The sequence below is a fragment of the Aquarana catesbeiana genome, linkage group LG08, assembly GCF_042186555.1.
Source record: "Aquarana catesbeiana isolate 2022-GZ linkage group LG08, ASM4218655v1, whole genome shotgun sequence".
Classification (NCBI taxonomy): Eukaryota; Metazoa; Chordata; class Amphibia; order Anura; family Ranidae; genus Aquarana; species Aquarana catesbeiana.
The window spans coordinates 176700525-176727842 of record NC_133331.1 but is presented as its reverse complement, the minus strand read 5'-3'; the positions used below and the strand labels follow the sequence as shown (position 1 = coordinate 176727842).

Sequence of the window (27318 nt, the reverse complement as noted above, 5' to 3'; positions counted from 1 at the left end):
GAGAAAGGAAAGGTTTCTGGGACTGTTTATAGTGGAGACGAACGGCTGACTCAGCTGCTTGTAAAGGTAAGCAGACATTTTTATTCCAAGGTTATTTCTTTGCTGTAAATAGTTGTTTGGGAAGGGGTGGTTCTCCTACTTGAAGGAATTACTGAAGAGTAAATAAAAAATAAAGTAGATCATAAAACCAGCATTGAACCCTATAGGCAGGGGATGGTGAAGGATTGCTCCATCTGTGCTGAGTGCAGGCCAGGAGTTTGGGAAGCCTCTTAGAAGACCGTGTATACAAATGCTTGTTGAAACTATGCCTCCTTCAATAATGCCAGACGGTTATTAAAAAGTTCATAGTTGACACACAACATCCTATGAAAACATGTAAATGTACTGTAAGGTGTTTTCAGCACTAATATGTAACCACTGTTTACTGACTTAGTAAATGTAGATATTCCTAGGAATCATGATTAGAAGTGTCTGAACGAAAAGCCATGTTAATCAAAAGACACAATGGGGTTTGATTTTCTAAAACTGAGTGCAAAAAGAGTGCAAAAATCTGGTACAGCTGTGCATGGTAGCCAATCGGCTTCTAACGTCCGCTTGTTCAATTTAACCATTTGACCTCCGGAAGATTTACCCCCCCCCCCCCCCCCCCCCCTCCATGAACAGGCCATTTTTTTGCGATACGGCACTGAGTTAAGTTAACTGACAATTGCGCGGTCGTGCAACACTGTATCCAAATAAAATATATGTCCTTTTTTCCCACAAATAGAGCTTTCTGTTGGTAGTATTTGATCACCTCCTGCATTTGCATTTATTTTTATTTTTATTTTTATTTTTTGCGCTATAAACAAAAAAAAAAGTTTTACTTTCTGCTTTAAAACATATACAATTAAAAATTGAATTTCTTCATAAATGTAGGCCAATATGTATTCTGCTACATATTTTTGGTAAAAAAAAAAAATCCCAAAAATCGTATGATTGCTTTGCGCAAAAGTTATAGCGTCTACAAACTATGGTATATGTTTATGGAATTTTTTTTTTTTTTTTTTTACTAGTAATGGCAGCGATCAGTGATTTTTCTAGTGGTATTGTGATAATGCGGCAGACATTGGACACTTTTTTGGGGACCAGTGACACTAATACAGTGATCAGTGCTAAAAATATGCTGTACTAATGACACTGGCTGGGAAGGGGTTAACATCAGGGATGATCAGAGTTAATTGTGCACCTATCTAGTGCTCTAGTGCTTGTGTACTGTGTGGGAGGTGCTTTTACTAGATGAAGGTATGGATCCATGTTCCTGCTTTGCAGGAACACGGGATCCATGCCTTTCCTACTGATAGAACAGCAATCTGCCTTGTTTACATGAGCAGACTGCCATTCTGCCTGTGTACTAAATGATCGGCATGTGTCAGCAGACATCGAGTCCGCTTTACCCGCTGATCGGCTCCCACTGTGCACAATCATAATATAGTGCTCAACAAACCCCAGGCGCCAGGTCGCCATTGCGACTAGAAATTGCGTCCGGGTGCCTGGGCATTTGTCAGCCCATTCACTGTTACAGGGGTCCACAAATCCTATTGCCTGATGCCCGGGACATGCAGTTCCGGGTGGCAGGCAGGTGTATCCTTCTTCCCTTTATTTTTTTTTAACATTTAGCCCTTCTTTGCCCTCTCCTCTACCAATGCCCAGTCGCCCCCCTCCGCCTATCAATGTGCGGACTCGGTGATCAAATACCACCAAAAGAAAGCTCTATTTGTGTGAATTATAAATTTAATTTGGGTACAGTGCGATTTGTCAGTTAAAATAACGCAGTGCTGTATAGCAAAAAAGCTTTGTTAAAAAAACTGGCTCCTAACTTTTTTAGCTGGCAATTTAAAGCAATTTGTCATGCCCATATATACACACACACACACTGTGTGTGTGTGTGTGTGTGTGTGTGTGTGTGTGTGTGTGTGTATGTATATGTATATATATATATATATATATATATATATATATATATATATATATATATATATATATATATATATATATATATATATATATATATAAAATCTCTATCTGTCTGTAATCCTGCGCACAGCGGCAGTAGCAGTAAAGCTACAATAGGGCAGTCGTAAAGTGGTTAAGCTTTGACCAAAAAAAAAAAACTGGAAGCTGATTGGTTTCCATCCAGAGCTGCACCAGATTTTGCAACTTTCAGTTTTAGTAAATCAACCCCACTTATGCTGGCCATATATTACCCAAAAAATATTTGGAAAATCTGTCATTTGACCGTTTGTTTATTTTTCGTCCCGTTAATGGGCACAAATAGAAAATCGGTTTTAACTTTTCAGAGCTGAAAAATCGAAGGAACGGGTTGGAAAATTCTGCCGCATGAAGGATGCATTGAAAGGTTAATGTGTTTCTCACTCAAACTGTTTGTACTAGGCATATGTGACAAAACGAACAAAAAATTCATATATTTATATCCATTGAATGATTTATCAATCAAAATTCGGTCATTTCATGATGGCACTATTGTTTGCTCCTGCGGCTGAGTGTTCATTATTTGAAAAGGAGTTTGAGCTATTTTTTGTATTGTGTACGGCCAGCGTTAGTCTATGTGCCAGTCACTGGTTACTTTGGGTAAAACACACATTCCTTCTATTAGGGTAGGTCCACACTGCCCCAGTGCACACTGCACTTTGGGCAAAGCGTCGCTAACCCCACGGGTTTTGTGCGGGTTAGCTTCACTTTCCCACAAGGTCCCCTGCTTTTTGGTGCGTTTTCAGAAAGCTCACCAAAAATGCAGCATGCAGGAGCTTTCTGAATCTGTACCAAAACCACAGGACCTCTTAGAAGTCTATGGGAAAACGCAGCTAACCCATACGCAAACTGTTGTCATCTGTGTTAAGGCATAGCGGGGCAGTGTAAAACCACCCTTAGACTGTCATGTGGCCCAGTGATAGAACAATACACTTCTACTTGTAGTCAAATTGCAATGAAAAACTAGCTCCTCATAACATTTACTTCTGTTCTACTTTATGTGATCACGTTGCTTACTCTTTTGTTTCCCTAAGGTAGAATTATTCACAAATCAACATTTTATGGATGCTGATGTATTGTTTTACTCCTTAGGTGTATGGAGAATTTGCTTGGAGTAATCCCTTGCATCCTGATATCTTTCCTGGCGTGCGCAAAATGGAAGCGGAAGTAGTGAGAATGGCGTGCACGCTCTTCAATGGAGGCCCGCAGTCATGTGGCACAGTAAGGTTTCTTGTTCTTTTGTACATTTTTATTCTGAAACTTTGAAAATAAAAAGCAAACAATTTTCTGTCCGTCTATTCAGCTAGTCTAAAGTCTGTGTCCTTTAGTAACCCTGATGACTCCTATTGACTATAACATCAAAATGTAAAGAATTTTTTAAACCACAAAAATGTGGTGAATAAGATTTTATGTTATAAGGGGTTTTCTGTTAATAACGCTGATGAGACATGTTATGCTTGCGTACTTGAACTTGCTCATTCAGACTTGCTGAAACATGCATTACATTAAACACAAATCCAGCCAATAAAAAAAAGAAGAAAATGAATTGCACATTAAAAGATAACATAACAAATTCAGTTCTTCCTGCAACATTTCACTTTAATCCAGAGATTTTCCCCATAATACTTATTTTCTGCAGCTATATAACTTCATTCTGATGGTCATCATCATTCAACCTACTTCATGTGCACCCAAATTCTTCTTCTCCCGGGCATTCGTCTTGCTGCCCATTGTTTACTTTCTAAGGTACCTGCTCAAGCTTAACCACTTCAGCTCCAGAAGCTATACCCCCCTTCATGACCAAGCCATTTTTTGCAATACGGCACTGCGTTAGTTTAACTGACAATTGCGCGGTCGTGCGACACTGTACCCAAATAAAATTGATGTCCGTTTTTTTTTTTCACCCCAAATAGAGCTTTCTTTTGTTGATATTTGGTCACCTCTGCGGTTTTTATTTTTTGCGCTATAAACACAAAATGACCGACAATTTTTGAAATTAAAAAACTTTTTTTTACTTTCTGTTCTAAAACACACCTAATAAAAAACAAAATCTAATTTCTTCGTCAATTTAGGCCAATATGTATTCTGCTACATGTTTTTGGTAAAAAGCGTATATTGATTGGTTTGTGCAAAAGTTATAGCATCTACAAACTTTGGGATATTTTTATTTATTTATTTTTTTACTAGTAATAGTGGCGATCAGTGATTTATAGCAGGACTGCGACATTGCAGCAGACAAATCAGACAATAAGGGACACTTTTTGTGGACAAGTGATACCAATACAGTGATCAGTACTGAAAAACATAAGCTGTCACTGTACTAATGACACTGGCGAGAAAGGGGTTAACATCAGGGGCGAAAGCGTGTCCCTGATCATCATGTCCTTTAAATCTTTTTGAAAAGTAGCCGGAGTTAAGTACTGTTTGTTTGTCTGTGGTTACAGCTGTCTGCTGCGGATCATGGGCAGCTGATTTTACTGAGCTGTCAGCAAACAGGAAGCATGTGGAGAGTCCTCTGTACAGCATAGATCTTTGTACAAACTGTCTTGTGCAATACGTTCTGAAGATGAGATCAACACACACATATCCAGCTGCTTGCTTCACAATGTCCAATCAGCTGGCTTTTCACATATTTTGCAAACGCTTTTCTACATTTATGCATTAGGTCAACTGTAAGTCCTTTTGTAAAACCAGTGGCCATGCAATATTTTTTTTTTTTTAAAGCTGAAGTTGAGGCACGTGGCCCTGTGTTATAAACAAAGTAATTTCTCTGTTCAATTACATGATTTGCAGTGTGCTTCAAAGCTGCATTCCATTCATTCACTGAGGTGCCTTTCAGAATGAATGACAGCATAACACACTAATACAAGGACAATGTGTTTCCAAAACACATAGGTGTGCACTTGGTCTTTATTAATACTTAGACTGTTGACCATTTTAATTATATGTGGAGTCTAATAACACCCAGGTGTAATGCACAAAGTGAAATATGATGGGTCTAAAACACATAGAAGGTGGAGCTGGAATTTAGTAGATGAAAGTAATTCTTGTCTTGTCAGTTCCTGCTGGTTCTTGTATAGAAAACCCTGACATATGAAGGATTAGACCCACTTGTTAGTTTGTCAATGAAAGGGTGGGGGGTATGCTAGTCAGGCTAGTGGGGCAAGACCAGAGTTGTGTAACAGACTGCACTCAGTTGTTTTACTTTTCTGTTTTGCAGGTCACATCTGGAGGTACAGAAAGCATCTTAATGGCCTGTAAAGCATACAGAGATCTGGCATTTGAGAAGGGCATTAAATACCCAGAGATGTATGACCTGTTGTCTGTTCATATTTAGCTGTCTCTTTTTTTTTTTTTTTTTTTTTTTTTTTTTTTTAATTTAGCGTGCATTGTCCTGAAACATCTAAAAATCACATTGATTTAGGAATGATTAGCCTTCTAAAAAAGGTGCAGCATGGAGTAGACAAGATCCTGGAAATGCCCCTCAGGCCCCTTTCACACGGGCACCTCCGTGAAGCAGGATCCGCTTGCTCAGCGGGTGGTCTCTGCTGATCCCTGCTGAGCAGGCGGATGACAGGTCCATGTCTGCTCCGCTGTGCAGAGCGGACATGGACACAGCCCGCTCTCGTCTATGGGGCAATCAGATGGACACAGCGGTCTGTTTCCATCCAATGCCATCTGATCCGATCCACCAGACAGATAGGGAATAGGTTTTAGACATCCGTTTTTGGTGGACAGGATCAGATCGGATTGCAGTGGGTGTCTTTGGACATGTGTCCACTGACATCCACCTCTCCATACAAGAGACTGAAGGGTCCAATCTGGAATGCCTGGAAAAATTGACAGGCAGACCTGATTGGATTGCCCATGTAAAAGGGGCCTTAGGGTTTTGGCCCATGCTAAAGCCATATTCTTGCAATTACACCACTAGTATTCGGAAATGTTGACATAAACTTGATGGATCCATGGATTTGTGCTGTGAATGTCAAATTTGAATTCTACCATCTTAAAGTTGCAGAAGAAGATCCTATTCACCACACTAGACAATGTTTCTCCAAACCTTCAGTTGTGCCCTCATGGTGCTTCCATCTCCACTCTCTGCTCCTGATCTTACGTAGGCAGCCCATTCCCCCATCCACACATTCAATGTGAGTGGGGAATCCACCCTGCTGAGCTATTGTATTATGACGGCAGGGAATAAACTGATCAGCATTGCAGGCTATAGCTGGCAGCGCTGATCAAGCCGGTAAAATCCAACATGGCGTTTAAGCAGAAGTGCAACTTTCCGGCCTATACATGGATCAAAATTGAATTTTTGGTTGCTGCTAAACCAGCCAAATTGAAATCTATGTATGGCTGACTTTACCTGGTTTGGAATCTGATAATATCTCTTGCTGTTGTTCTCCTTCAATATTCAAAGTTCTATGTTTTTAAAGAATCTCTTCTCACACCAGCGTAAAGAGATTCTTAAACAAAACCTGTACTAAAAGAAATTTGGGGCTGCAACTGCTAACCTCTTTCTGAATATAAATTTCCTTGTCTCTGGTTTCAGTACCTTTGGAATCGCTGTCCTGGGAGAAATTCTGATCTGCGTGCTTATTCTGGATCAATAACTTAGGAAGTATTGAAACCATTAAATAAGCATGATGACCAGCATAAGTGTGAGCAGGGGGTGTGCCTGGGCACCCCCTAATCACTATATGCGGTGCGGATTCCCATTTCTGCCGGGTTTGCCCCCATATTGCCCCCTCCACCCCGCAGTGCTGCTGGCTTTCCTCCTCTTTTCTCCCCGACTAATGCAGGGGATGTTTCAGGATGGAGAGCGGGGGAAGGGGCTAGTAAATATATGTATTTTACCAGCCCCTTCTTTTTCAAAATTTAACACCGTGAACAAACTCGCTTACTGTGTTCATTCATAACTGAAGCATAGTAAATGGTGTTTACTATGCTTCAGTTTGTGAATGAACAGGAAGCTACTCAGCACAGAGCACTTCCCATTCATTCACTGCCCCCTGCAACTGAGGCTGCAGAGAAAGGCATGTTTGTTTTGCGCTTTAGGGTGCACACCCTAATGCAATAGCCTGCGCACATTTTTAGAAAGTAAATGCCTACCTCCATATTTCCCCCAACAGAAGTGTACTTTCTGCTCTCACCCACAGAAATTGCACTCCCTTTAAAGTGGTTGTAAACCCTGACCATGAAGGGATTATCCTCAGGTGTACAGAGATGAAAGAAATCCTCCTACATAAGTTGTATCTGTCTTTTTTATGCAGTATTCTCTATATACATTCAAAGTGCACAATTTATAAGCTTGTCTCAGAAAGAGGGGCAGAGAACTGAAGTTACACTCTGCAGAGCTCAGAGAGGAGACCTCTGACAGCTGATTGGAGGGAAGAGACCCCCCCCCCTTCACACAGCTCACAGGAACAGAGCTGAAACTGCTGGCCCTCCCTTCCCTGTCACCTTTTTTTCTTGTCAGAAAACTTGTCAGAAGTGTCTCATGCAAATAGGAGAGGAACAAAGCAGCAGACAGAAATCACACTTAGTGCTTTTAATTTAGACAAGTACACACTATAGAGGGATATGCTCTGTTCATATTTCATAAAAGAGGGGAGAACACAGGAAGCGCCATCTAAGTGCAATATTACAAGCAAATTTTAATGGCAAGGTAACTATAAACACTCAGAAGAAGTAAAAACATGGGCTCATCTGTAATCTGATGGTGTAGTGGGATCCTGGTGCTCCAAGTGTCCGAGAAGGGCTCCAATGTGACTGGAGAGACCACCACCAGGAAGGCGTCCGCACGGAAATGACGCCACGGGCAGCTGGGCTACTTCCAGAAAGCTGAGTGAGGGCAACATGGCTCCCACTTGACTCTATGCCCTTGGAGGATGGGAGCGTCGTCAAACGTCACTTCCACCCTCCGGCCTTAACCACTTAAATTCTAGCCTTGTTTTGAGATTTTGGTGTTTACAAGTTTAAAACAGTTTTTTTTTTTTTTTTTTTTTGCTAGACAATTACTTGGAACCCCCAAACATTATATATTGTTTTTTTTCTAACACCCTAGAGAATAAAATGGCGGTCATTGCAATACTTTTTTTCACACGGTATTTTCGCAGCAGTCTTACAAGCGCACTTTTTTTGGAAAAAAAAAATCACTTTTTTGAATAAAAAAAAATAAGACAGCAGTAAAGTTAGTCCAATTTATTTTATATTGTGAAAGATAATGTTATGCCAAGTAAATTGATACCTAACATGTCACACTTCAAAAAAATGACATTGAAAAAATGTTCCTTTAAGACGTATGGACAGAAGTGACGTTATGATGTTGTTTCCGCCCTGCTATGGTATGGAGACGGGTGGGGACCATCTTAGCCTCACTCGTCTCCATACCCAGCCACGACAAGGATCCGACCCGGTGGAGGGCGCGGGAGAGGGGCCCCTCTCCTGCTGCCGATAACGGTGATCTCATGGTGAATCCGCCACAGAGACCACCATTATCGTAAACACGACTGGCTCCCGAAGAGATGGATACCTCGGTTGTGGCAGCAGCTGCTGCCGTTTCCGAGATATCCATCTTCAAAGTGCCGACGTATATGTACAGGAGCCGGTCGGCAAGTGGTTAAGGGACAACGTTCTTCTTTTTTTTTTTTTTTTTTTTTATTGCGACCCCTGAGGTCTTTTTGACCCCGGATCTCACATTAAAGAGGACCTGTCCTGTTTTTTTTCTATTACAAGGAATGTAAACATCCCTTGTAATAGGAATAAAAGTGATTGATTACTTTTTTTCTTTTAAAGAAACAGTGTAAAAATAAATATATGAAGTAAAAAAATTAACAAAAAAAATTCAAAATGAAAGCGACACATCCATCGAAGCTTGTGCACAGAAGCAAATGCATACGCAAGTCGCACCCACATATGTAAACGGTGTTCAAACCACACACATGTGGTATCGCCGTGATCATCTCTAAACTGGTAACCTGTGGAAATTTTTAAACGTCGCCTATGGAGATTTTTAAGTACCAAAGTTTGTCGCCATTCCATGAGCGTGTATTTTGAAGCATGACACGTTAGGTATCAGTTTACTCGGCGTAACATTATCTTTCACATTCTAGAAAAAAATTGGGCTAACTTTACTATGTTGTTTTTTTAATTCGAAAAAGTGTATTATTTTCCAAATAAATTGCGTTTGAAAGACTGCTGCACAAATACCATTTCACATGAAATATTACAACAACCGCCATTTTATTCTCCAGAGTCTTTGCTAAAAAAAATGTATAATATTTGGGGGTTCTTAGTAATTTTCTAGCAAAAAATACTGATTTTAACTTGTAAACAACAAGTGTCAAAAATAGGCTCGGTCCTTAAAGTGGTGTTCCGGACAAAATTATACTTTTTAAATAAAAATACCCCTATAATACATAAGCTTAATGTATTCTAGTAAAGTTAGTCTGTTTTGTTAGTTTATAGCAGTAGTTTGTTATTTTATAAACTTACAGCAGGTCGTGGGCATCTGAAGCCAGACTGTATTTCTTCCTGGATCTCATGCAGATCTCGCACATGCTCAGTGCAGCACAAGCAGTGTAATAGGTTTGAGGTCAGGTTTCCATAGCAATGGCAGTGTCAGAGGAAGTTGCCGCCCCTTCCCAGAAGGCATTGCAAACAGGAAATGATGCGATGGGCCACGGCCAGGGAGGAGGAAGTGAAAAATGAATACAGCAGATATACAGTAGGTGCTGAGAAAATTTTTTTAAAAATATCCAATTCGTTTACAGTGCGCAGTTTAGTGAGGAATGCTGAAGAGTTGTAAAAGTGGGTGGAACTCCACTTTAAGTGGTTAATGTGTTATACAGTGGTCTGTATCAGCTTTAGACCTTGTAGTGTTTTTCAGTTTCTACAACTGCCGCAATTTGCGTCAACAATTCCATGGCCCTTTAAATCCTACCTTGAGGTTTGATTTAACTTCATATAGTTTTGTTTTGGATCAAGCTGGTCCAAACAAACAATTGCTGTCACTAATCGATGCAGAGGTTGTCAGCACTGTATGCATATACAGCGCCGTGTACTGGCAGCTATATGGGGACTTAGGCTTCATGCACACGAGATGCCAGTGCAAACTCTGCTGAACACATGTTTTTAAAAACTGAAACCGCCGTTTAGAAACGCCCGTTTTGCCGTGTTTGCGTGCCGCGTTTTACCGCGTTAGCGTCTAGAAGCGTCTGCAGAGCAGAGAATGACATTTTGCGATCCAACTTTGGGGCCCCATATCTCAGGGCCACTTGGTGCTTGGTGCTATAATTTGGATATGTTGTAGTGCTAGTTCCACTGTGTTTGTTCACCAAATTTGGGGTTCCTAGCACCAAGTGGCCCCAAGATATGGGGCCCCAAAGTCGGGTCGCAAAATGTCATTCTCTGCTGCAGCTTACCATCATATTTCTGTGTTTTCTGGTCCAAAAAATAGGGTTCCTTTAAAAACACTTATAAACGCAAACGCAGTACCGGCGTTTGGCGTCTGAAACGTGGAAAACTTTTGCGTCTGAACCCATTTTTTTTGCTTCTGGAAAAACGAGGTTAAACGCAACTGCCTAAAAACGCCAAAAAACGAGACTGTGTACATGGACACATAGGATAACATTGAATGAGTTCAGGGGCAGTTGAAAAAAGTGTCCAACTGCCTCTGAACGCGCGCTTAACAGCATCTCGTGCGCATGAGGCCTTACTGTCCCATTTCTGGAACAAAATCGACAGGCTGAGCGGTGCTCAGCCATTCACAGGAACCTTTTCTTTTTTTATGAATGAAAAAAAGACTTTGAGGTGAAGAGCCGGGTGGATGACATCACAATCTCCACCTCATACAGAGGAAGCCTTCTATTCATTCATAAAATGCTCAGCCCGACTTGATTTTGTTGGACGGGAAGTACCACTGCCAGAACACAGCGTTGTATACTGTATGTAGTGGATGTTAGTTTATACAGTGCTAACAAGGGCATGGGTATTAATGAAGGAAATACTTTGTGTGGCTCACTTGGTCCAAACAAACTATTTAACCACTTAAGGACTGATAGGATTTGCCCCCTTAATGACCAGGCCATTTTTTGCGATACGGCACTGCGTCACTTTGACAATGCGCGACGTTGTACCCAAACAAAATTGGTGTCCTTTTTTTTTTCCCCCACAAATAGAGATTTCTTTTGGTGATATTTGATCACCTCTGCGGTTTTTATTTTTTGTGCTATAAACAAAAAAGACCAACAATTTTGAAAACAAAACAATATTTTTTCCTATAATAAATATAAAAAAAGTTAAAAAAAAAATTTCTTCCTCAGTTTAGGCCAATATGTATTCTTATCCTACATATTTTTGGTAAAAAAAAGTAAATAAGCATATATTGATTGGTTTGTGCAAAAGTTATAGCGTCTACAAATAGGTGATAGATTTATGGCATTATTTTATTTATTTTTTTTTTTTTACTAGTAATGGCGGTGATCAGCGATTTTTAGCGGGACTGCGACATTGCAGCGGACAGATCAGACACTTTTTTTTTTTTTGGGACCATTGACACTTGTACAGTGATCAGAGCTAAAAATAGCCACTAATTACTGTGGCGCTCAAGGGGGTTAAATGTGTGTCCTAGGGAGTGTTTTTAACTGTGGGGGGATGGGACTGCCTGGATGAGGAGACTGATCGCTGTTCATAATCAGTATGAACAGCAGATTCGTCTTCTCTCTCCTGACAGAACGGAGATCTGTCTGTTTACATTGACATATCTCTGTTCTGTCTCTCTCAGGAGCAATCGCGGGTGCCTGCACACATCGCAGCTGCCGGGCACGCACATTGGCTCTGTCATCGCGCTGCAGGTGCCCTGTAGAGCTATTAAAGCAGCCTACTTGCAGCTACGGCGATTTGCCCAGGGGAGCCAACCTGCTGCAGTAGAACTGCGGCAGCTGGTACTGAACTGTCAAATGTCAAATCAAACTTAAGTGGACTTATTTTTAAAAAATCCTGACATGTTATGATAAATGTTCCAATAGGTCAGAAGGTCTCCAAACTTTCTAAACATAGGACCAGTTTACTGTCCTTCAGAATTTAGGGAAGCCAGACTGTGCCCAGTGGGAGTAGAAAACGTCTCGATATCTGTGGAAATAAGCAATGCTTCATCTTTGGTGTCATTGAGAGGAGTTGAGCCCCTTCATTGGGAGGAGTTGAGCCCCTTCATTGGGAGGAGTTGAGCCCCTTCATTGGGAGGAGTTGAGCCCCTTCATTGGGAGGAGTTGAGCCCCTTCATTGGGAGGAGTTGAGCCCCTTCATTGGGAGGAGTTGAGCCCCTTCATTGGGAGGAGTTGAGCCCCTTCATTGGGAGGAGTTGAGCCCCTTCATTGGGAGGAGTTGAGCCCCTTCATTGGGAGGAGTTGAGCCCCTTCATTGGGAGGTGTTGAGCCCCGTCAATGGGAGCAATTGTGTCCCATCGTTATTAGTGGATGAAACATTGCCCCAAGGGCTGGATAAAAGCAAGGGGTCACAGTTTGGAGACCACTGCCCTAGGTTATGAAGAAACAAATATGCAAACATACTTACAAACATTCTTACAAAGCCATCAAATGACATGTAGCATTTGATGCTCCCACCCCACATGATGTGACATGAAATCTAACATGTGCTTTCTTTATTCTCTTTCTCTTTGCTGAGGAAGGGTAATAGCAGGGGAATAGTCTTCTGCCTCCTGTGATATGTAATGTGGGTATCCCAGGAAAGCTGCAGGAGGAGGCTGACACATCACACTTGCCTAGGTGAGATTTGGTGCAGACAAATTAATAGGAAAAAAAAAGTAAATGGGTGCAAAGGAAGCGATGAAAAGTCAGCTTTTTTAAGATTTAGGAGGGGGGAGGATTCAATGCGCATATTGTTTTTGATATTAAAGGCCCCCCTCAAGTCGCACATCCTCTTTGTTCTGTTAGGTTTAAGGACAACTAAAGCACTTTACCAAGTCTTTATGCTTTGTGTTGAGCTGCAGCACCATGATGTGCTGTATGGTTATTTGCATAACAAAGTAGCCCCTGAGATTGCATGTATGTAACAAAGTAGCCTGTTTGTTACCTGCATATATACACACACACACACAAAGTATCCTAGGAGTGTATGTAACAAAGCAACCCTTGATTATGTACAATGTTGTGAAAAAATATTTGCCCCCTTCCTGATATATTTTTTTTTATTTTATTTTATTTTTTTTGCATATTTGTCACACTTAAATGAAACAAACACATTTTAATATTACACAAAGATAACCAGAGTAAATTCCATTTTTAAATGATGATTTCATTTATTAGGAGAAAAAAAGCTGTCCAAACCTGCTTGGCCCTTTGTGAAAAAGTAAATCCCCCCTAAACCTAATAACTGGCAATGAGTCTTTCACATTGATGTGGAGGAATTTTGGTCCACTCTTTACAGAATTGTTTTAATTCAGCCACATGGAGGGTTTTCCAGCATGAATGTCTTGTAAGGTCATGCCACAGCATCTCCGTCGGATTTAAGTTTGGACTTTGACTAGGCCACTCCAAAACCTCAGCAGCCATGATTATCGTGGTCTGTTTGCAGAGGGGAGGGTATAGCCAGGCAGGATCAGCTAGGTATTACAGGTGTTACAGGGTGCCAAATTTCTTTTGGGTTAACAAATGCTTTAACTGAGGCAAGTGAGACCTGCAGTTTTTTAGATGTTTTTTCTGGGTTCTTTTATGACCTCCTGGATGAGTCGTTGTGCTCTTGGAGTAATTTTGGTTGGCCAGCCACTCAGTTTTTTTTCTCCATTTGTGGATAATGGCTCTCGCCGTGGATTGCTGGAGTCCCAAAACCTTAGAAATGGCTTTGTAACCCTTTCCAGACTGATACATGTAAATTACTTGTTTTTCTAATCTGTTCTTGAATTTCTTTAGATTGTGCTATGATGTGTTGCTTTTTGAGATCTTTTAGTGCGCTCCACTTTGTCAGATAGCTTTTATTTAAAGCAGAGCTCCACCCAAAAGGGGAGGCTCCACTTTTTCTCCTCCCCACATTTGGCACCTTTCGAGGGGGAGCGGTTAACTGGTTTTGACAGGTATCCGCTCCCACTTACGGCTAAGTTCGCCGCAGTTTGGTTCCTCCTCCACCCTCCTCCTCCACCGCTGGATTCGTGGACAGGTAAGTGTGTTAATATTGAGTCAGCAACTAAAGTATTTGTAGCTGCTGACTTTTCATTTTTTCTGAAGAAGCCTGGGGCTCTGCTTTTAAGTGATTTCTTGATTCAACAGGTCTGGCAGTAATCAGGGTGTGGCAAGGGAAATTTACCTCAGCTTTCCAAAAAAATTTGGTTGAAAAGTTATTTTATGATTTCAGAAGGGGTGGGGGGCAATTCATTTTTCACATAGGGCCAGGCTTTTTTCCTTTTTAATAAATGAAATAATTTAAAAACTGCATGTTGAATTTCCTCGGGTTATCTTTGTGTAATATTAAAATGTGTTTGATCTGAATCATTTACATGTGACAAATATACAAAAAAAAATTGGGAAGGGGCAAATACTTTTTCACAGCTATGTATGTATGTACAGTATGTGTCTATACTGTAAATGGAACTCCAGGCATTTTACTTATGTTTTTGTCTTTATAGCATCGCCCCTGTAAGTGCCCATGCAGCGTTTGACAAAGCAGCGAATTATTTTGGAATGAAGATGGTGCACATTCCCTTGGATAAAAAAACAATGAAAGTGGATGTGAAGGTAATTATTGTGTCTTTTGAAGCTATATATTCTGCAATATATGGAGGTATGTACTGTATGGTTTTTTTTTTTTTTTTTTTATTCAGTTTTTTTCTACAGGCCAATTTATTTTGTTTAAATTGGAAATGCCATCTCTGTGAACATAAAGAGAACCAGTCACCCCCATTTGGAAGGACAGCCTGCATATGTAATAGCCAAACATGGCTGACCCTATGTACATCTATCATTACAATGTAAATATAGAAAAAAGGTTTTTAGAATATCATTAAACTTTACTAAGATTGTGTACTAAATAATAATTTAGTAAAAGTACGCATTGCCTGTAAATGTCCCTCTTAGTAACATGCTCCTTTTCCTCGTGTTTTCCTGCCTTACAGAGATGACAGCTCTTGTCCTACACATTGTGGAGATGGCACTACCACCTTCACCTTTTGCATCTGTGCCACAATTTTATTTTTTGTAAACAGTTAATACCTTCATTTCTAAAGTTACTTTTTTATGGTGGTGGGGAGGGGCGGAGAGAGAAGCTGCACGTTCATGAAAACTTCTTGTTAAGTCTTGCAATGTTAAGTGTGCTTATATTCTCTTTTATTTTAACAGGCCATGAGAAGAGCGATTTCAAAGAACACAGCCATGTTGGTTTGTTCAGCCCCACAGTTCCCTCATGGCGTTATTGACCCAATAGAAGAAGTCGCCAAGGTAAGCAAGGCTTGTAATAGGGCACCGAGCCAGAAATTCTATTTACTGAAATTCCTGGTTCGAGTTGGGTAATAAATTGCAACGCATTCAAGACTTGCTACATCATCTCTCACTGTATTATGTCTATTGCAATATGTAATAAGTACATTACAATCATTTCATTAAAAAAAAAAAAACACTGGATTGGACAAATGCCTTTTTTTTTTTTTTTTTTCCTTAATAGCTGGCTCTAAAATACAATATCCCGTTTCATGTGGATGCATGCTTGGGTGGTTTCCTGATTGTGTTTATGGAGAAAGCTGGATTTCCCCTTCCACTATTCGACTTCAGAGTGAAAGGTGTGACCAGCATCTCAGCGGATACCCACAAGGTAAACCTCAGAATGGGGTGTTGTGCTAATATATATTTATTTATATAGTCGTATCTGTGTTCTATGCAGACAGGTATATCTGCTGTAACAGATATTGCAGCTTACTAACCGGCATATAACACACACTTTTTTCTCCTGAAAATAGGGGGCAAATCACGAGTGTGTGTTATACACTGACAGCTTACCTCGGAGGGGAAGGAGGGGGACGAACACTGCCGGAATTCATGCGCCGTCATCTCCTGTTTACTCTGCTCTAACTCTGCTCTCACTCAGCTCCCACGTCACACACACAGTCCCGCCTCCACCACTGGCATTGGACCAGTGTTCTGTCTATAACAGGAACTGGTCCAATGCTGATGGCGGGACTGTGTGTGTGTGTGTGTGTGTGTGTGTGTGTGTATATATGTGTATGTGTGTGTGTGAGCCGAGTAAACAGGAGATGACGGCTCGGTGATTTCCTGCACTGTCCAGGCTGCATCAATGGTGAGGCTGCAGATGGGCATTGATCAGACTGCATTGATGAGATCTGCTCCAAATGGATGGCCATTGATCAGGCTGCAGATGGGCATTGATGAGATGTGCTGCAGATGGATGGACATTGATCAGGCTGCAGATGGGCATTGTTCAGGCTGCACTGATGGAAGATGAGGAGGCTGCAGATGGGCACTAAACAGGCTGCATTGATGGACAGTGACCCTTATTTGTATTCAAAGTTGTTTATTTAAAAAATATGTTTTTTTTTCCTGAAACTTCCCTCTTAAAATTTGGCGTGCGTGTTATACACAGATAAATACAGTAGTTTATTTTTTCTCTGTCTTTTTCCTTTATTTTTTACCTGGTGATCCTGCAAATAACATAATTGTGTCCCTGGGTGGCTACGTTTTGTTCTCCAGTGTATCTTGCGTATTTGTCTTTGTTCATCTTCATTACATGGGGGGATTGGGGTGGGAATTAGCGGCGCTTGTTTGTGCTTTCTGTTCAGCCCACATGACAAGACCTTGCATTTCTGGCGAGATTAACAGGTATTTTCTGTACTTGCTAAAACTCTTCTTAGCCTTAAGTAATGCAGCGCACGCCTTTTTTTTTGTTTTGGATAGAGTGCAGAGAAGTTAGAACACTTGTCAGTTTCTATTGCTGCCTGTGTCCCCGTTAGGAATATTCACTCTCTATTTGTCCTGTTTACGTCATCGAAAGCGAAAGTAAATAATGAAAATTTCAAATTTTGGGTTGACATCAGAACAGTAATAGAGTGAAAATCTTCCAATGGGGACTTTAGTTCTGGTAACCTTGGTGACACACCTGGAAATTTCTCTTTGGAGGGACTTCTCACTTCCTCTTTAATGCAGGGATGCTTTAAAGTGGTTGTAAACCAGGGGTCTCAAACTGGTGGCCCTCCAGCTGTTGCGAAACTACAAGTCCCATGAGACATTGCAAGGATGAAAGTTACAAGCATGACTCCCACAAGCAGAGGCATGATGGGACTTGTAGTTTCGCAACAGCTGAAGGGGCCCCCAGTTTGAGACTCCTGTAAAACCCTTACATATATCCAGTGAAGGGACTATCCGCAGGTGATGTACAGAGATGAAACAAATCCTCCTACATAAGTTGTACCTATTTATCTGCAGTCTTCTCTTCTCTACATCCATTCAAACTGTGGAATTTCTAAGCTTGTCTGAGACTTAAAAAAAAAAAAAGGTGGATGGAGAGGGAAAGTCACACTTTGCACTGCTCAGTGAGGAAAGGTCTGAGAGCTTATTGGAGGGAAGGGACACACCCCCTTCACACAACACAGGAGCAGCGCTGAGGCTGTCAACAGCTGGAGATCCCTCCCTTGTCAACTTTTTTCTCTTGGTGTCGGAAAACTTGTCAGAAGTGATTAATGCTGCTAGCAGAGGAAGGAAGCGGCAGACAGAAATGACACTTAGTGCTCTCAATTGAGACAAGTACACACTATATAGGGATATGCTCTGTTTATATTTCATGTCTGAGGTTTACAACCACTTTAAGGTAAACAATTTATAGCCTTTAGAACCACTGTAATCTATCCAGCTGCCTACGTCACAAGCAGCAATGCCTGTAGGGCAGCCTGACACTTTAATTGTCGTCTCTGCCCGGCCCAGGGAGAAGGACTTGTCCTGTAGATAGTGTTATAGAACTCCTCAGATACATGATGTCAGCAGAAGCCACCAAGTGTCCCTTTCTGTCTCTGCCCCCGTCCTACATGGCTGGTTTGGGAAAATAGACTGAAGAGATTGTGACCTTGGTGAAAAATATAAAAATGAGGTACATGGAGGCAGTTGTACTAAAATATGTGAACTAGTATCTAAGGAATGTTAACATATTACTATATTTTTCCGCATGTAATGACTTAACTGTTAATCTAACAAGAAAGCAGATGTAAGGTGGAAGAAATGTACTTGCTGTAGGTCAGAAATGTAAGTAGTAAACTTTTTGTGTTTTTTTAATTCCAGTATGGCTATGCACCGAAAGGCTCCTCTGTAATACTGTACAGCAACAAGGACTACAGACATTACCAATACTTTGTAGCATCAGACTGGCCAGGCGGTCTCTATGCCTCTCCCTCTATTGCTGGCTCCCGGCCTGGTGGTATAGTAGCTGCTTGCTGGGCCACAATGATGCACATTGGAGAAGATGGATATATTGAAGCCACTAAAAAGATCATTACTGCTGCACGGTTCATCATAAAGGAGTACGTTTTATCTAGAAATCTATGACTTGTTGCTTGTTCTCATTCACTTCTGCTTGCATCTTGCACAGGTTACATGTTATAAAATGTTACAGGTTTTGCATTCATATTTGCCTTACTATCTGTATTCCGTTTTGTATGAAGCAGTTTTCAATATCTATTCTTTACAGTAGAGAGAGGTGGCTAAAATGTCACAACATTTTGGGATGCATTTGGCCTATTATGATAAACTACAACAAGCATAAGAAAATTATACTGTATTGATGTATATATAGCAAAGTTTTTTTAGTCTCAGATATAGCAGAGAATTCTACTTTCCCTTTTACATTTCTTGTCTCAGAGACTCAGTAAGCAGTGAAAAGACTAGAACAGGTTTTACCATATGTAGAATTCCCCTCTTGTTCTGGTGACAGCTGTCACATATTGAAATTCCCCTCCTTTTCTGAAAATCGTAACCAAAACAATTCGAATGGATATTCCCAAAAGAGAAAAAACCTGATCGGGGCTCTATTACTAGCCTATGGAAGACACTGTCAAGAGTAGTGTGATCTCTGTGAGCTGAAATAACTAAGGCTCCATGCACACTGAAGCTCCTAAACGGGCGTGTTTGGGAGTTTGGGCTTTTTTTTTTTTAACGCCCATCAACTCCCCTCTGTTATCCTATGTGGCCATGCACACATTGACGTTTTTGGACGTATATCAGCAGTTGAGTTTATGGGCTGTTGTCTGAACACCCTAAAATCCCATTCAGGAGCTGTTTTTCTGACCACAAAAAAAACGCTTAAAAACGTTAAATGCTGATAAACAGGCAAAAACGTGGCTCACCAGCGTTTTTTAACGTTTTTGATCCATTGTTTAAAAATAAAAAAAATTTCTTAAAAAAAAAAAAAAAAAAAGCTAATGCGGAAAAACCCTAATAAACGCTATTGCAAAAACATTAAAAAAAAAGTTGAAAGACTCATTTGCAAAGCTACTGGCGTTTTTAGAACGTTATTTTAACATCCAGTGTGCATGAGGTCTAAGGGTGTTATTTTTGATGGGAAGTGAATAGCGCCATCTGCTGGACAGCACTGCGCCTGCATTCTCCGTGTCATTCGAAAAGGAACAGCAGTCTACTCACATATTTTGCATTAAAAACATCTTTGCCATTTTGAAGTTTCCCTCCAACCACTTTGCATATTATGTTATATATACTGTGATTCTGTACTTGCCATATATGCTGCAGAGATCTCCCTCCACTAAGTCTGGCTGGTGGCTGCAGTCATTTTAACTGTGGGCAGCGAAGCTGCTGCTTGCCTGTTTACTTCCTGGATTTACAAAGCCACACCTCCAGCTCTGCAGCCCTCATTGGTCCTCTTATGGCTCATCCCCCCTCCCTTCCTGGCAAACTCTCACGAGAGAGAGAGCTGTGCATGATGTCATAAGCCTAGGCTTTGTACCAGATGAGAAATAGGAAGTGGGCTGTATAAGGCATTTACTGCAGAAAACATTTTTTACTATCCAAAGTTAAAACAGCAAGGGTAGAGGATTTAATAGATGGAAAGGTTAAAAAAGTGACTAAATGTCCGCTTTCATTACATGCAGGCTGCTATGTGATGCCCGTGGTGTCTGTAGAATTGTTTTCTGTGTAATTGTGCAGAGAATGATGAGAGGCCATTCACTTGATGTTCACAGATCATGACTAAGCTTTCTTCCTCCCACTAGTCTAGGCTTTGGATCGCTAAGTTCTTGGGTCTGCTCTGAGCACAGGGTGGTGACAGTCAACACTCTGTGCTTTGCTCCTTCAGCACTCACTGGAACGCAGGGAAGGGGAGCGGCTGGTTCAGGCTTAGAGGCTCACTGAGAGGCTGAGCCAGCTGCCGGTCAGGCATCTGTGTGGTCCCTGACATTATCATGACATCAGTATTCCTGTAGAGCCTGGACTGGCTCTGCAATGTCAGCCAACAGCAGACTTTAGTCTGCTGTCAGCTGAATCTGGGTCTCAGGAGTGCAGAAATAAGTACACTCCTGTGATCCACAGGAGAAGTATGGCCAAAAGAGCTTTGGCCATACTTCACCTTTTAAGTATAAAAGGGTTTGATTTTATAGAATGTTGTGATTAGAGTAGCCCCTTATTTAAAACCAGTAACCTGTTTGTTCATTTTGGTGGAGTTTTTTCTTGTATGCCCTTTTTTAAATTACCGCCAATACAATGCTGTTTAGATCTGCTTTTTGTAAAAGAGCTGTGTGTGATTGATTTGCAAATTGTCTTGCAGTTCTTGCATGCATGTATATGTTCTATTGGATTATTTACCTCGGCTGACTGAGCTGTTCAGCAGGAACCAGACAAGATTCGAACCATTAATGGGCAGGCTGAATGTACCAAGTTGGATCGACCAATCAGCTTGGGTACAAACAGTCTGCAAGATCTCTTGCGATTATCACTAGCGGCTACTATAGCCAATAACAATAATCACTGTCTTCTCCCAGCGGGAACGGCTTCCCATGTCGGCACTATCTGTGTTGATGGGGTTAATCGTGTGAATTTGCAGGAAAGAAATTTGCACCGTTTATGTCCGGCCTTGGTAGTGGATAATGAGTTTTGATTTTTGTCTGGTTATCTTCACTGATGGGATTTGTAGTTAACTTAATATTGTCATATGGTTTGCTTATATCTTTGAAGGTTGCAAAAGGTCAAGGAAATCGTTATATTTGGAAATCCAGAGGTGTCTGTCATCGCACTAGGGTCAGATAAATTTGACATTTACCGCTTGTCCAACTCTTTGACAGCTAAGGGCTGGAACTTGAATACTCTTCAGTTTCCATCTAGGTAAGTACATTTATAAAAGCTGGTTTTCAAAACATAGATAGAAGTATATGATAACTACGTAATTTGGAGTCCTGAATTCCACTATTTGAAACTTTGAGAAATATTATCATCAATTAAAGAAGCAATATATCATATTACTGTTGTCCTGTGCTGAAATGGTCTATACAGCTTTGTTATATCTTCAGTGTCGTTTTAAGAAACTTTTTTTTTTTTTTTTTAAAGAAAAACCCTTCTGCAGAGAAGGTTGCCAGGCTTTTTAAGTAGTAAATTTTAAGCTAGAAGATTTTCGAACAAAAACGTTGTGACGAATATCATTCCAAGGTAGTTCAAAATTGAGTTTGCTTTTAACATTCGATTTTGGAACAAATGGACTTTACTGCACAAAATTCACATACGATGTTAGAAATTTGTTTTGGGAAAACATTTCCATCCTGCTCCTTCGAATTGTCTTGTGACTATGGTGGGGGAAAAAGTCAGGTGACCCCACTAATGGTTAGAAAATTGAACCGAAGAAATATTTTGGATGAAATTCTAACAGTGTATACCCATCTTACAGTCATAAATGTGAAAGAGGACAGGTCTGTAATAAAAACAAAATCTGCTCCTATGAACCAGTAGAAGCTTTCTTTCCTGAGCTTCATGTGTTGATGCAGTGATGGAGGTATAGACCTTGACATAGTTCCTACTGACTTTCAGCATTTTTACTGCAAACTTCTAGTCCGTCTAAGCCCTGGTTCAACATCGGTGTGATTTGTCATGCAATTTTAAGTTTCAAATTGCATGACAGGTCGCACCACATTGCCAGGAATGGAACCGTTGCAACTCAGAAAAAGGTTCTTGCGCTACTTTTTTGGGAAATTTATTGCAACTTGCATAGACTTCTGGTAAATAAAGTCGCGAGCCCCAATGAAATCAGTGGTGCAAATTGTACTGATCTGCGGCTTTGAAATCATGCTGATGTAGTGCGATTTCAAAGCTGCAGTGGTGTGAACCAGGGCTAAATGTTTACTGTAAAAGGCAGCAGTGGTTGAAGACGAGTGCTGACTTCTAGATGAAAACACCATTTATATATTATAGCCTCAGGTTTTGGACTTTCAATATATTCTAGAAGATAACTGAGACTGTTGATACTAGTCCAGGTCATTATTCTTGTCTTGATCATAGGTACACCTTGAAGCAGGGAGGGCACAGCTTGCTCACATGATTGTGGTGGTCTGTTTCAGGAAAAAAAAAACTATAATACCAGCTCTTGAAGCTAAAGAAGCAACACTTCTATTGGGTTAAAGCATTTAGAACCCATAGAAAGGCCTATATTCAGACTAGTTCTTTTGTAAAGACCCTTTTACTACAAAAAGCAGTGGACAGTTACCTACAGAACCTTAAGTTCTTCAGTCTAGTCATACTGTATATGTGTGAATTGACCGGTTATACAGGTACCACAGTTAGGGAAGTCTCAGAAACCAGTGTTTCCGGTGGTTGAGCCAGCTGTTATCAAGTCTTCATTTGCTTTTTTATGACAGCATTCACATATGTCTCACCGTGCTACATACAAAGCCTGGAGTTGCACAGCTTTTTGTGAAGGACATTCAGGAGTCTGTCGCTGTGATAATGAAAGACCCTGGAGCCAAAACTACTGGAGTGGTAACTATTTTTTTATTACCCTTTTTTAAACCTCAATTAGAAGTATTGCATTATAGATGATTTATGAATACATAGTTTTCCTGTGCCCGTTTTTTATTATTTGATATTCCATAAGTGCAGCTTTCTTTCAGTGGATAGGTGGAAAAATAATGTGGACATTAGTGCATTAGTCATTATGTTTTTGTACGTTAATCTATACAGAACTGAAATGTAAGTTTTGTGGGAAGTTTAAGGTAGGTTAAAATACTGTACTCCTCAAAGATATTGGCTGCAAGGTCTCCCATTTGGATTTCATGTTCTGGCTTTCTACCAAGGGCACTGTGATTGTGTCATATTGTTGCGGCAGGATTCTCCATTTTATTCATATAGGTGTCCCTGAGGAGAAGCCAACAGAGTAGTGACGCCATAACTTGAGACTGTAATGGCAGTGAAAAAGAAGATAGCCTGAAAGCCTGACATACAGAGTCTACCCCAAAAGCAGTTATTGTGTGTCTAGTATACTAAGAGCCACCAACAACATGGACATATCGCTTTTTGATTGGCCATTTAAGTTTTGGCTCGCCCTGTTGACACCGAACTTAGGTTGTTGGAGCGTTTAGTGTGACATTTCAGTTGCTATCGTTGGGAATTTCTCTAACAGCAGAGAAAGTTGAAGATAATAAGAAACTTTACCAGGTTTGTTTTGTATATTGTCCTACCCTCAGTTTTTCCTCTCGTAGCTCCTTTTTATTTCCTGAAATACATTGGGACGTGAGCATTAGTAACACGTTTTAGCTTTGTGTTTCTAAAGTAGGCGGGGATTAAAGCCAAATTCCGGGAAATATTAAAATTCTCCTTTAAAGCGGAGATCCGTTGTTTTGTAAGTTTATTAAAAGTCAGCAGCTACAAAAAGTGTAGCTGCTGACTTTTAATGAACGGACACTCACTTGTCCAGCGACGCGGCCACCGGAAGCCTCGCTCCTCTCCCCCTCGCCGTCATTACTACTGTGGGAACCCAGCTGTGGCAGCTTGCGGCTTCACAGCTGGGTGCACATGGGGAATGCTTGAGTTGCTCTGCGCTCTCCTAGTGGCTAGGCAATCTTCTGGGACCTGTAACGTGTCCCAGAAGATTGCAGAGAGGGAGGGGCCGCCTAGGGGGATAGGAGTCGCCTAGGCGGCAGAAGAAGGAAGTGGGACAGGAAGTACTTGTCAAAACCAGGTAACCACTCTCCCACCCCCCCAAAAAAATGATATGCCAAATGTGGCATGTAAGGGGGCGAGGAGTGCTTAAAGCGGAAGTTCCACTTTTGGGTGGAACTCCGCTTTAAGCAAATCTCCATCCTCAACTCCCCCTCACCTGCTTACCAGGTGGCAGGTTTTGCCCAGTTCAGATCCAGCATTGTCCTGCTAAGATCCTCTTCTCTTCATCTACTGCTCTTCTGGGCTTAGCCGACGGGCCTTATGATGACATGTTGCTAGGCCTGCTCCCTCCTCCTTTTGTGCATGAAATATCCCAGGAGGCATAGGGAGCACAGTGCACATTTATGGTTATTTGCGAGTAATCTGCATGGGAGGCGGAACCAAACTTTTTCTTTCATTTTTAATAAAAAAAAGAAACTAACTCTAGGGGCACAGTTTCACTTGACCAATCCTCTGCTGTCCCAGCAGATGGTGCCCCCCTGTGCTCCATTGGTAGGCTGTATCATTACACCCAATGCATGTAACCTGTTCCTGCAGCCTCTCCCTGATCCCCCTTCTAATTGTGACAGCGGTCTGGGGATCTTCTCCCCGCACCCGTTGTCACAATTTGAAAAGAATGTGGCTGTCCGGGGCTCTGCCCAGAGTTCTGTGAATGAATGGACTTCAAGTACAGACAGGCTTTGCGGTTGATGGCTTCTCGATGAACTACCAGGGTGCTTGATTCTTCCAGTTATTCAGTAACTGCCTGCCGATATGAGGTATGGGCAGACAGCTACACTGACAGTCTGCAGGAGCCTGAGATTGCAACCGTGATCTGCTGATCGCAGGTGCAATGCTTTACAGGCTCCTAAAAAAATAAATAAAAAAAGCTGCAAAAAATTATATATATATATATATATATATATATATATACACATACACACAGTGGGGACGGAAATTATTCAGACGCCCTTAAATTTTTCACTCTGTTATATTGCAGCCATTTGCTAAAATCATTTAAGTTAATTTTTTTTTCCTCGTTAATGTACACACAGCACCCCATATTGACAGAAAAACACAGAATTGTTGACATTTTTGCAGATTTATTAAAAAAGGGCGGCACAGTGGTGCAGTGGATAGCACTTTCGCCTAGCAGTAAGAAGGGTCGCTGGTTCAAATCCCATCCACAACACTACCTGCCTGGAGTTTGCATGTTCTCCCTGTGCCTGTGTGGGTTTCCTCCGGGTACTCCGGTTTCCTCCCACACTCCAAAGACATGCTGATAGGTTAATTGGATCCTGTCTAAATTGTCCCTAGTATGTATGAATGTGAGTTAGGGACTGTAGATTGTAAGCTCCTTGAGGGTAGGGACTGATGTGAATGTACAATGTATATGTAAAGCGCTGCGTAAATTGACGGCGCTATATAAGTACCTGAAATAAATAAAATAAAATAAATAAATAAATTAAAAAAGAAAAACTGAAATATCACATGGTCCTAAGTAATCAGACCCTTTGCTGTGACACTCATATATTTAACTCAGGTGCTGTCCATTTCTTCTGATCATCCTTGAGATGGTTCTACGCGTTCATTTGAGTCCAGCTGTGTTTGATTATACTGATTGGACTTGATTAGGAAAGCCACACACCTGTCTATATAAGACCTTACAGCTCACAGTGCATGTCAGAGCAAATGAGAATCATGAGGTCAAAGAAACTGCCTGAAGAACTCAGAGACAGAATTGTGGCAAGGCACAGATCTAGCCAAGGTTACAAAAAAAATTTCTGCTGCACTTAAGGTTCCTAAGAGCACAGTGGCCTCCATAATCCTTAAACGGAAGACGTTTGGGATGACCAGAAACCTTCCTAGAGCTGGCCGTCCGGCCAAACTGAGCTATAGGGGGAGCCTTGGTGAGAGAGGTAAAGAAGAACCCAAAGATCACTGTGGCTGAGCTCCAGAGATGGAGATGGGAGAAAGTCGTAAAAAGTCAACCATCACTGCAGCCCTCCACCAGTCGGGGCTTTATGGCAGAGTGGCCCGACGGAAGCCTCTCCTCAGTGCAAGACACATGAATGCCCGCATGGAGTTTGCTAAAAAACACCTGAAGGACTCCAAGATGGTGAGAAATAAGATTCTTTGGTCTGATGAGACCAAGATAGAACTTTTGGCCTTGATTTTAAGCGCTATGTGTGGAGAAAACCAGGAACTGCTCATCACCTGTCCAATACAGTCCCAACAGTGAAGCATGGTGGTGGCAGCATCATGCTGTAGGGGTGTTTTTCAGCTGCAGGGACAGGCGACTGGTTGCAATCGAGGGAAAGATGAATGCGGCCAAGTACAGGGATATCCTGGATGAAAACCTTCTCGAGAGTGCTCAGGACCTCAGACTGGGCCGAAGGTTTACCTTCCAACAAAACAATGACCCTAAGAACACAGCTAAAATAATGAAGGAGTGGCTTCACAACAACTCCGTGACTGTTCTTGAATGGCCCAGCCAGAGCCCTGACTTAAACCCAATTGAGCATCTCTGGAGAGACCTAAGAATGGCTGTCCACCAACGTTTACCATCCAACCTGACAGAACTGGAGAGGATCTGCAAGGAGGAGTGACAGAGGATTCCCAAATCCAGGTGTGAAAAACTTGTTGCATCTTTCCCAAAAAGACTCATGGCTGTATTAAATCAAAAGGGTGCTTCTACCAAATACTGAGCAAAGGGTCTGAATACTTAGGACCATGTGATATTTCAGTTTTTCTTTTTTAATAAATCTGCAAAAATGTCAACAATTCTGTGTTTTTCTGTCAATATGGGGTGCTGTGTGTACATTAATGAGGAAAAAAAAATTACTTAAATTATTTTAGCAAATGGCTGCAATATAACAAAGAGTGAAAAATTTAAGGGGGTCTGAATACTTTCCGTCCCCACTATGTGTGTGTATATGTATGTATGTATATTATGTATATATATATATATATATGTGTGTGTGTGTGTATATATGTGTGTATATATATATATATATATATATATATATATATATATATATATATATATATAATATGTGTGTGTATATGTGTATATATATATATATATATATATATATATATATATATATATATATATATATATATATATATATATATATATATATATATATATATA

General features: G+C 41.0%; 1 protein-coding gene across 1 annotated transcript in view; it reads left to right on the top strand.

Annotated features, from left to right (window-relative positions):
• SGPL1 (sphingosine-1-phosphate lyase 1) overlaps nucleotides 1–27318 on the top strand; it is a gene marked incomplete in the record, with an annotated part of 82315 nt that overhangs the window by 46574 nt on the left and 8423 nt on the right. The window contains 9 exon segments of the mRNA XM_073596707.1: nucleotides 1–66; nucleotides 3121–3249; nucleotides 5249–5337; nucleotides 14669–14777; nucleotides 15378–15476; nucleotides 15700–15846; nucleotides 18318–18556; nucleotides 21216–21362; nucleotides 22883–23003. Of these exon segments, the coding sequence (XP_073452808.1) occupies nucleotides 1–66; nucleotides 3121–3249; nucleotides 5249–5337; nucleotides 14669–14777; nucleotides 15378–15476; nucleotides 15700–15846; nucleotides 18318–18556; nucleotides 21216–21362; nucleotides 22883–23003 (1146 nt within the window).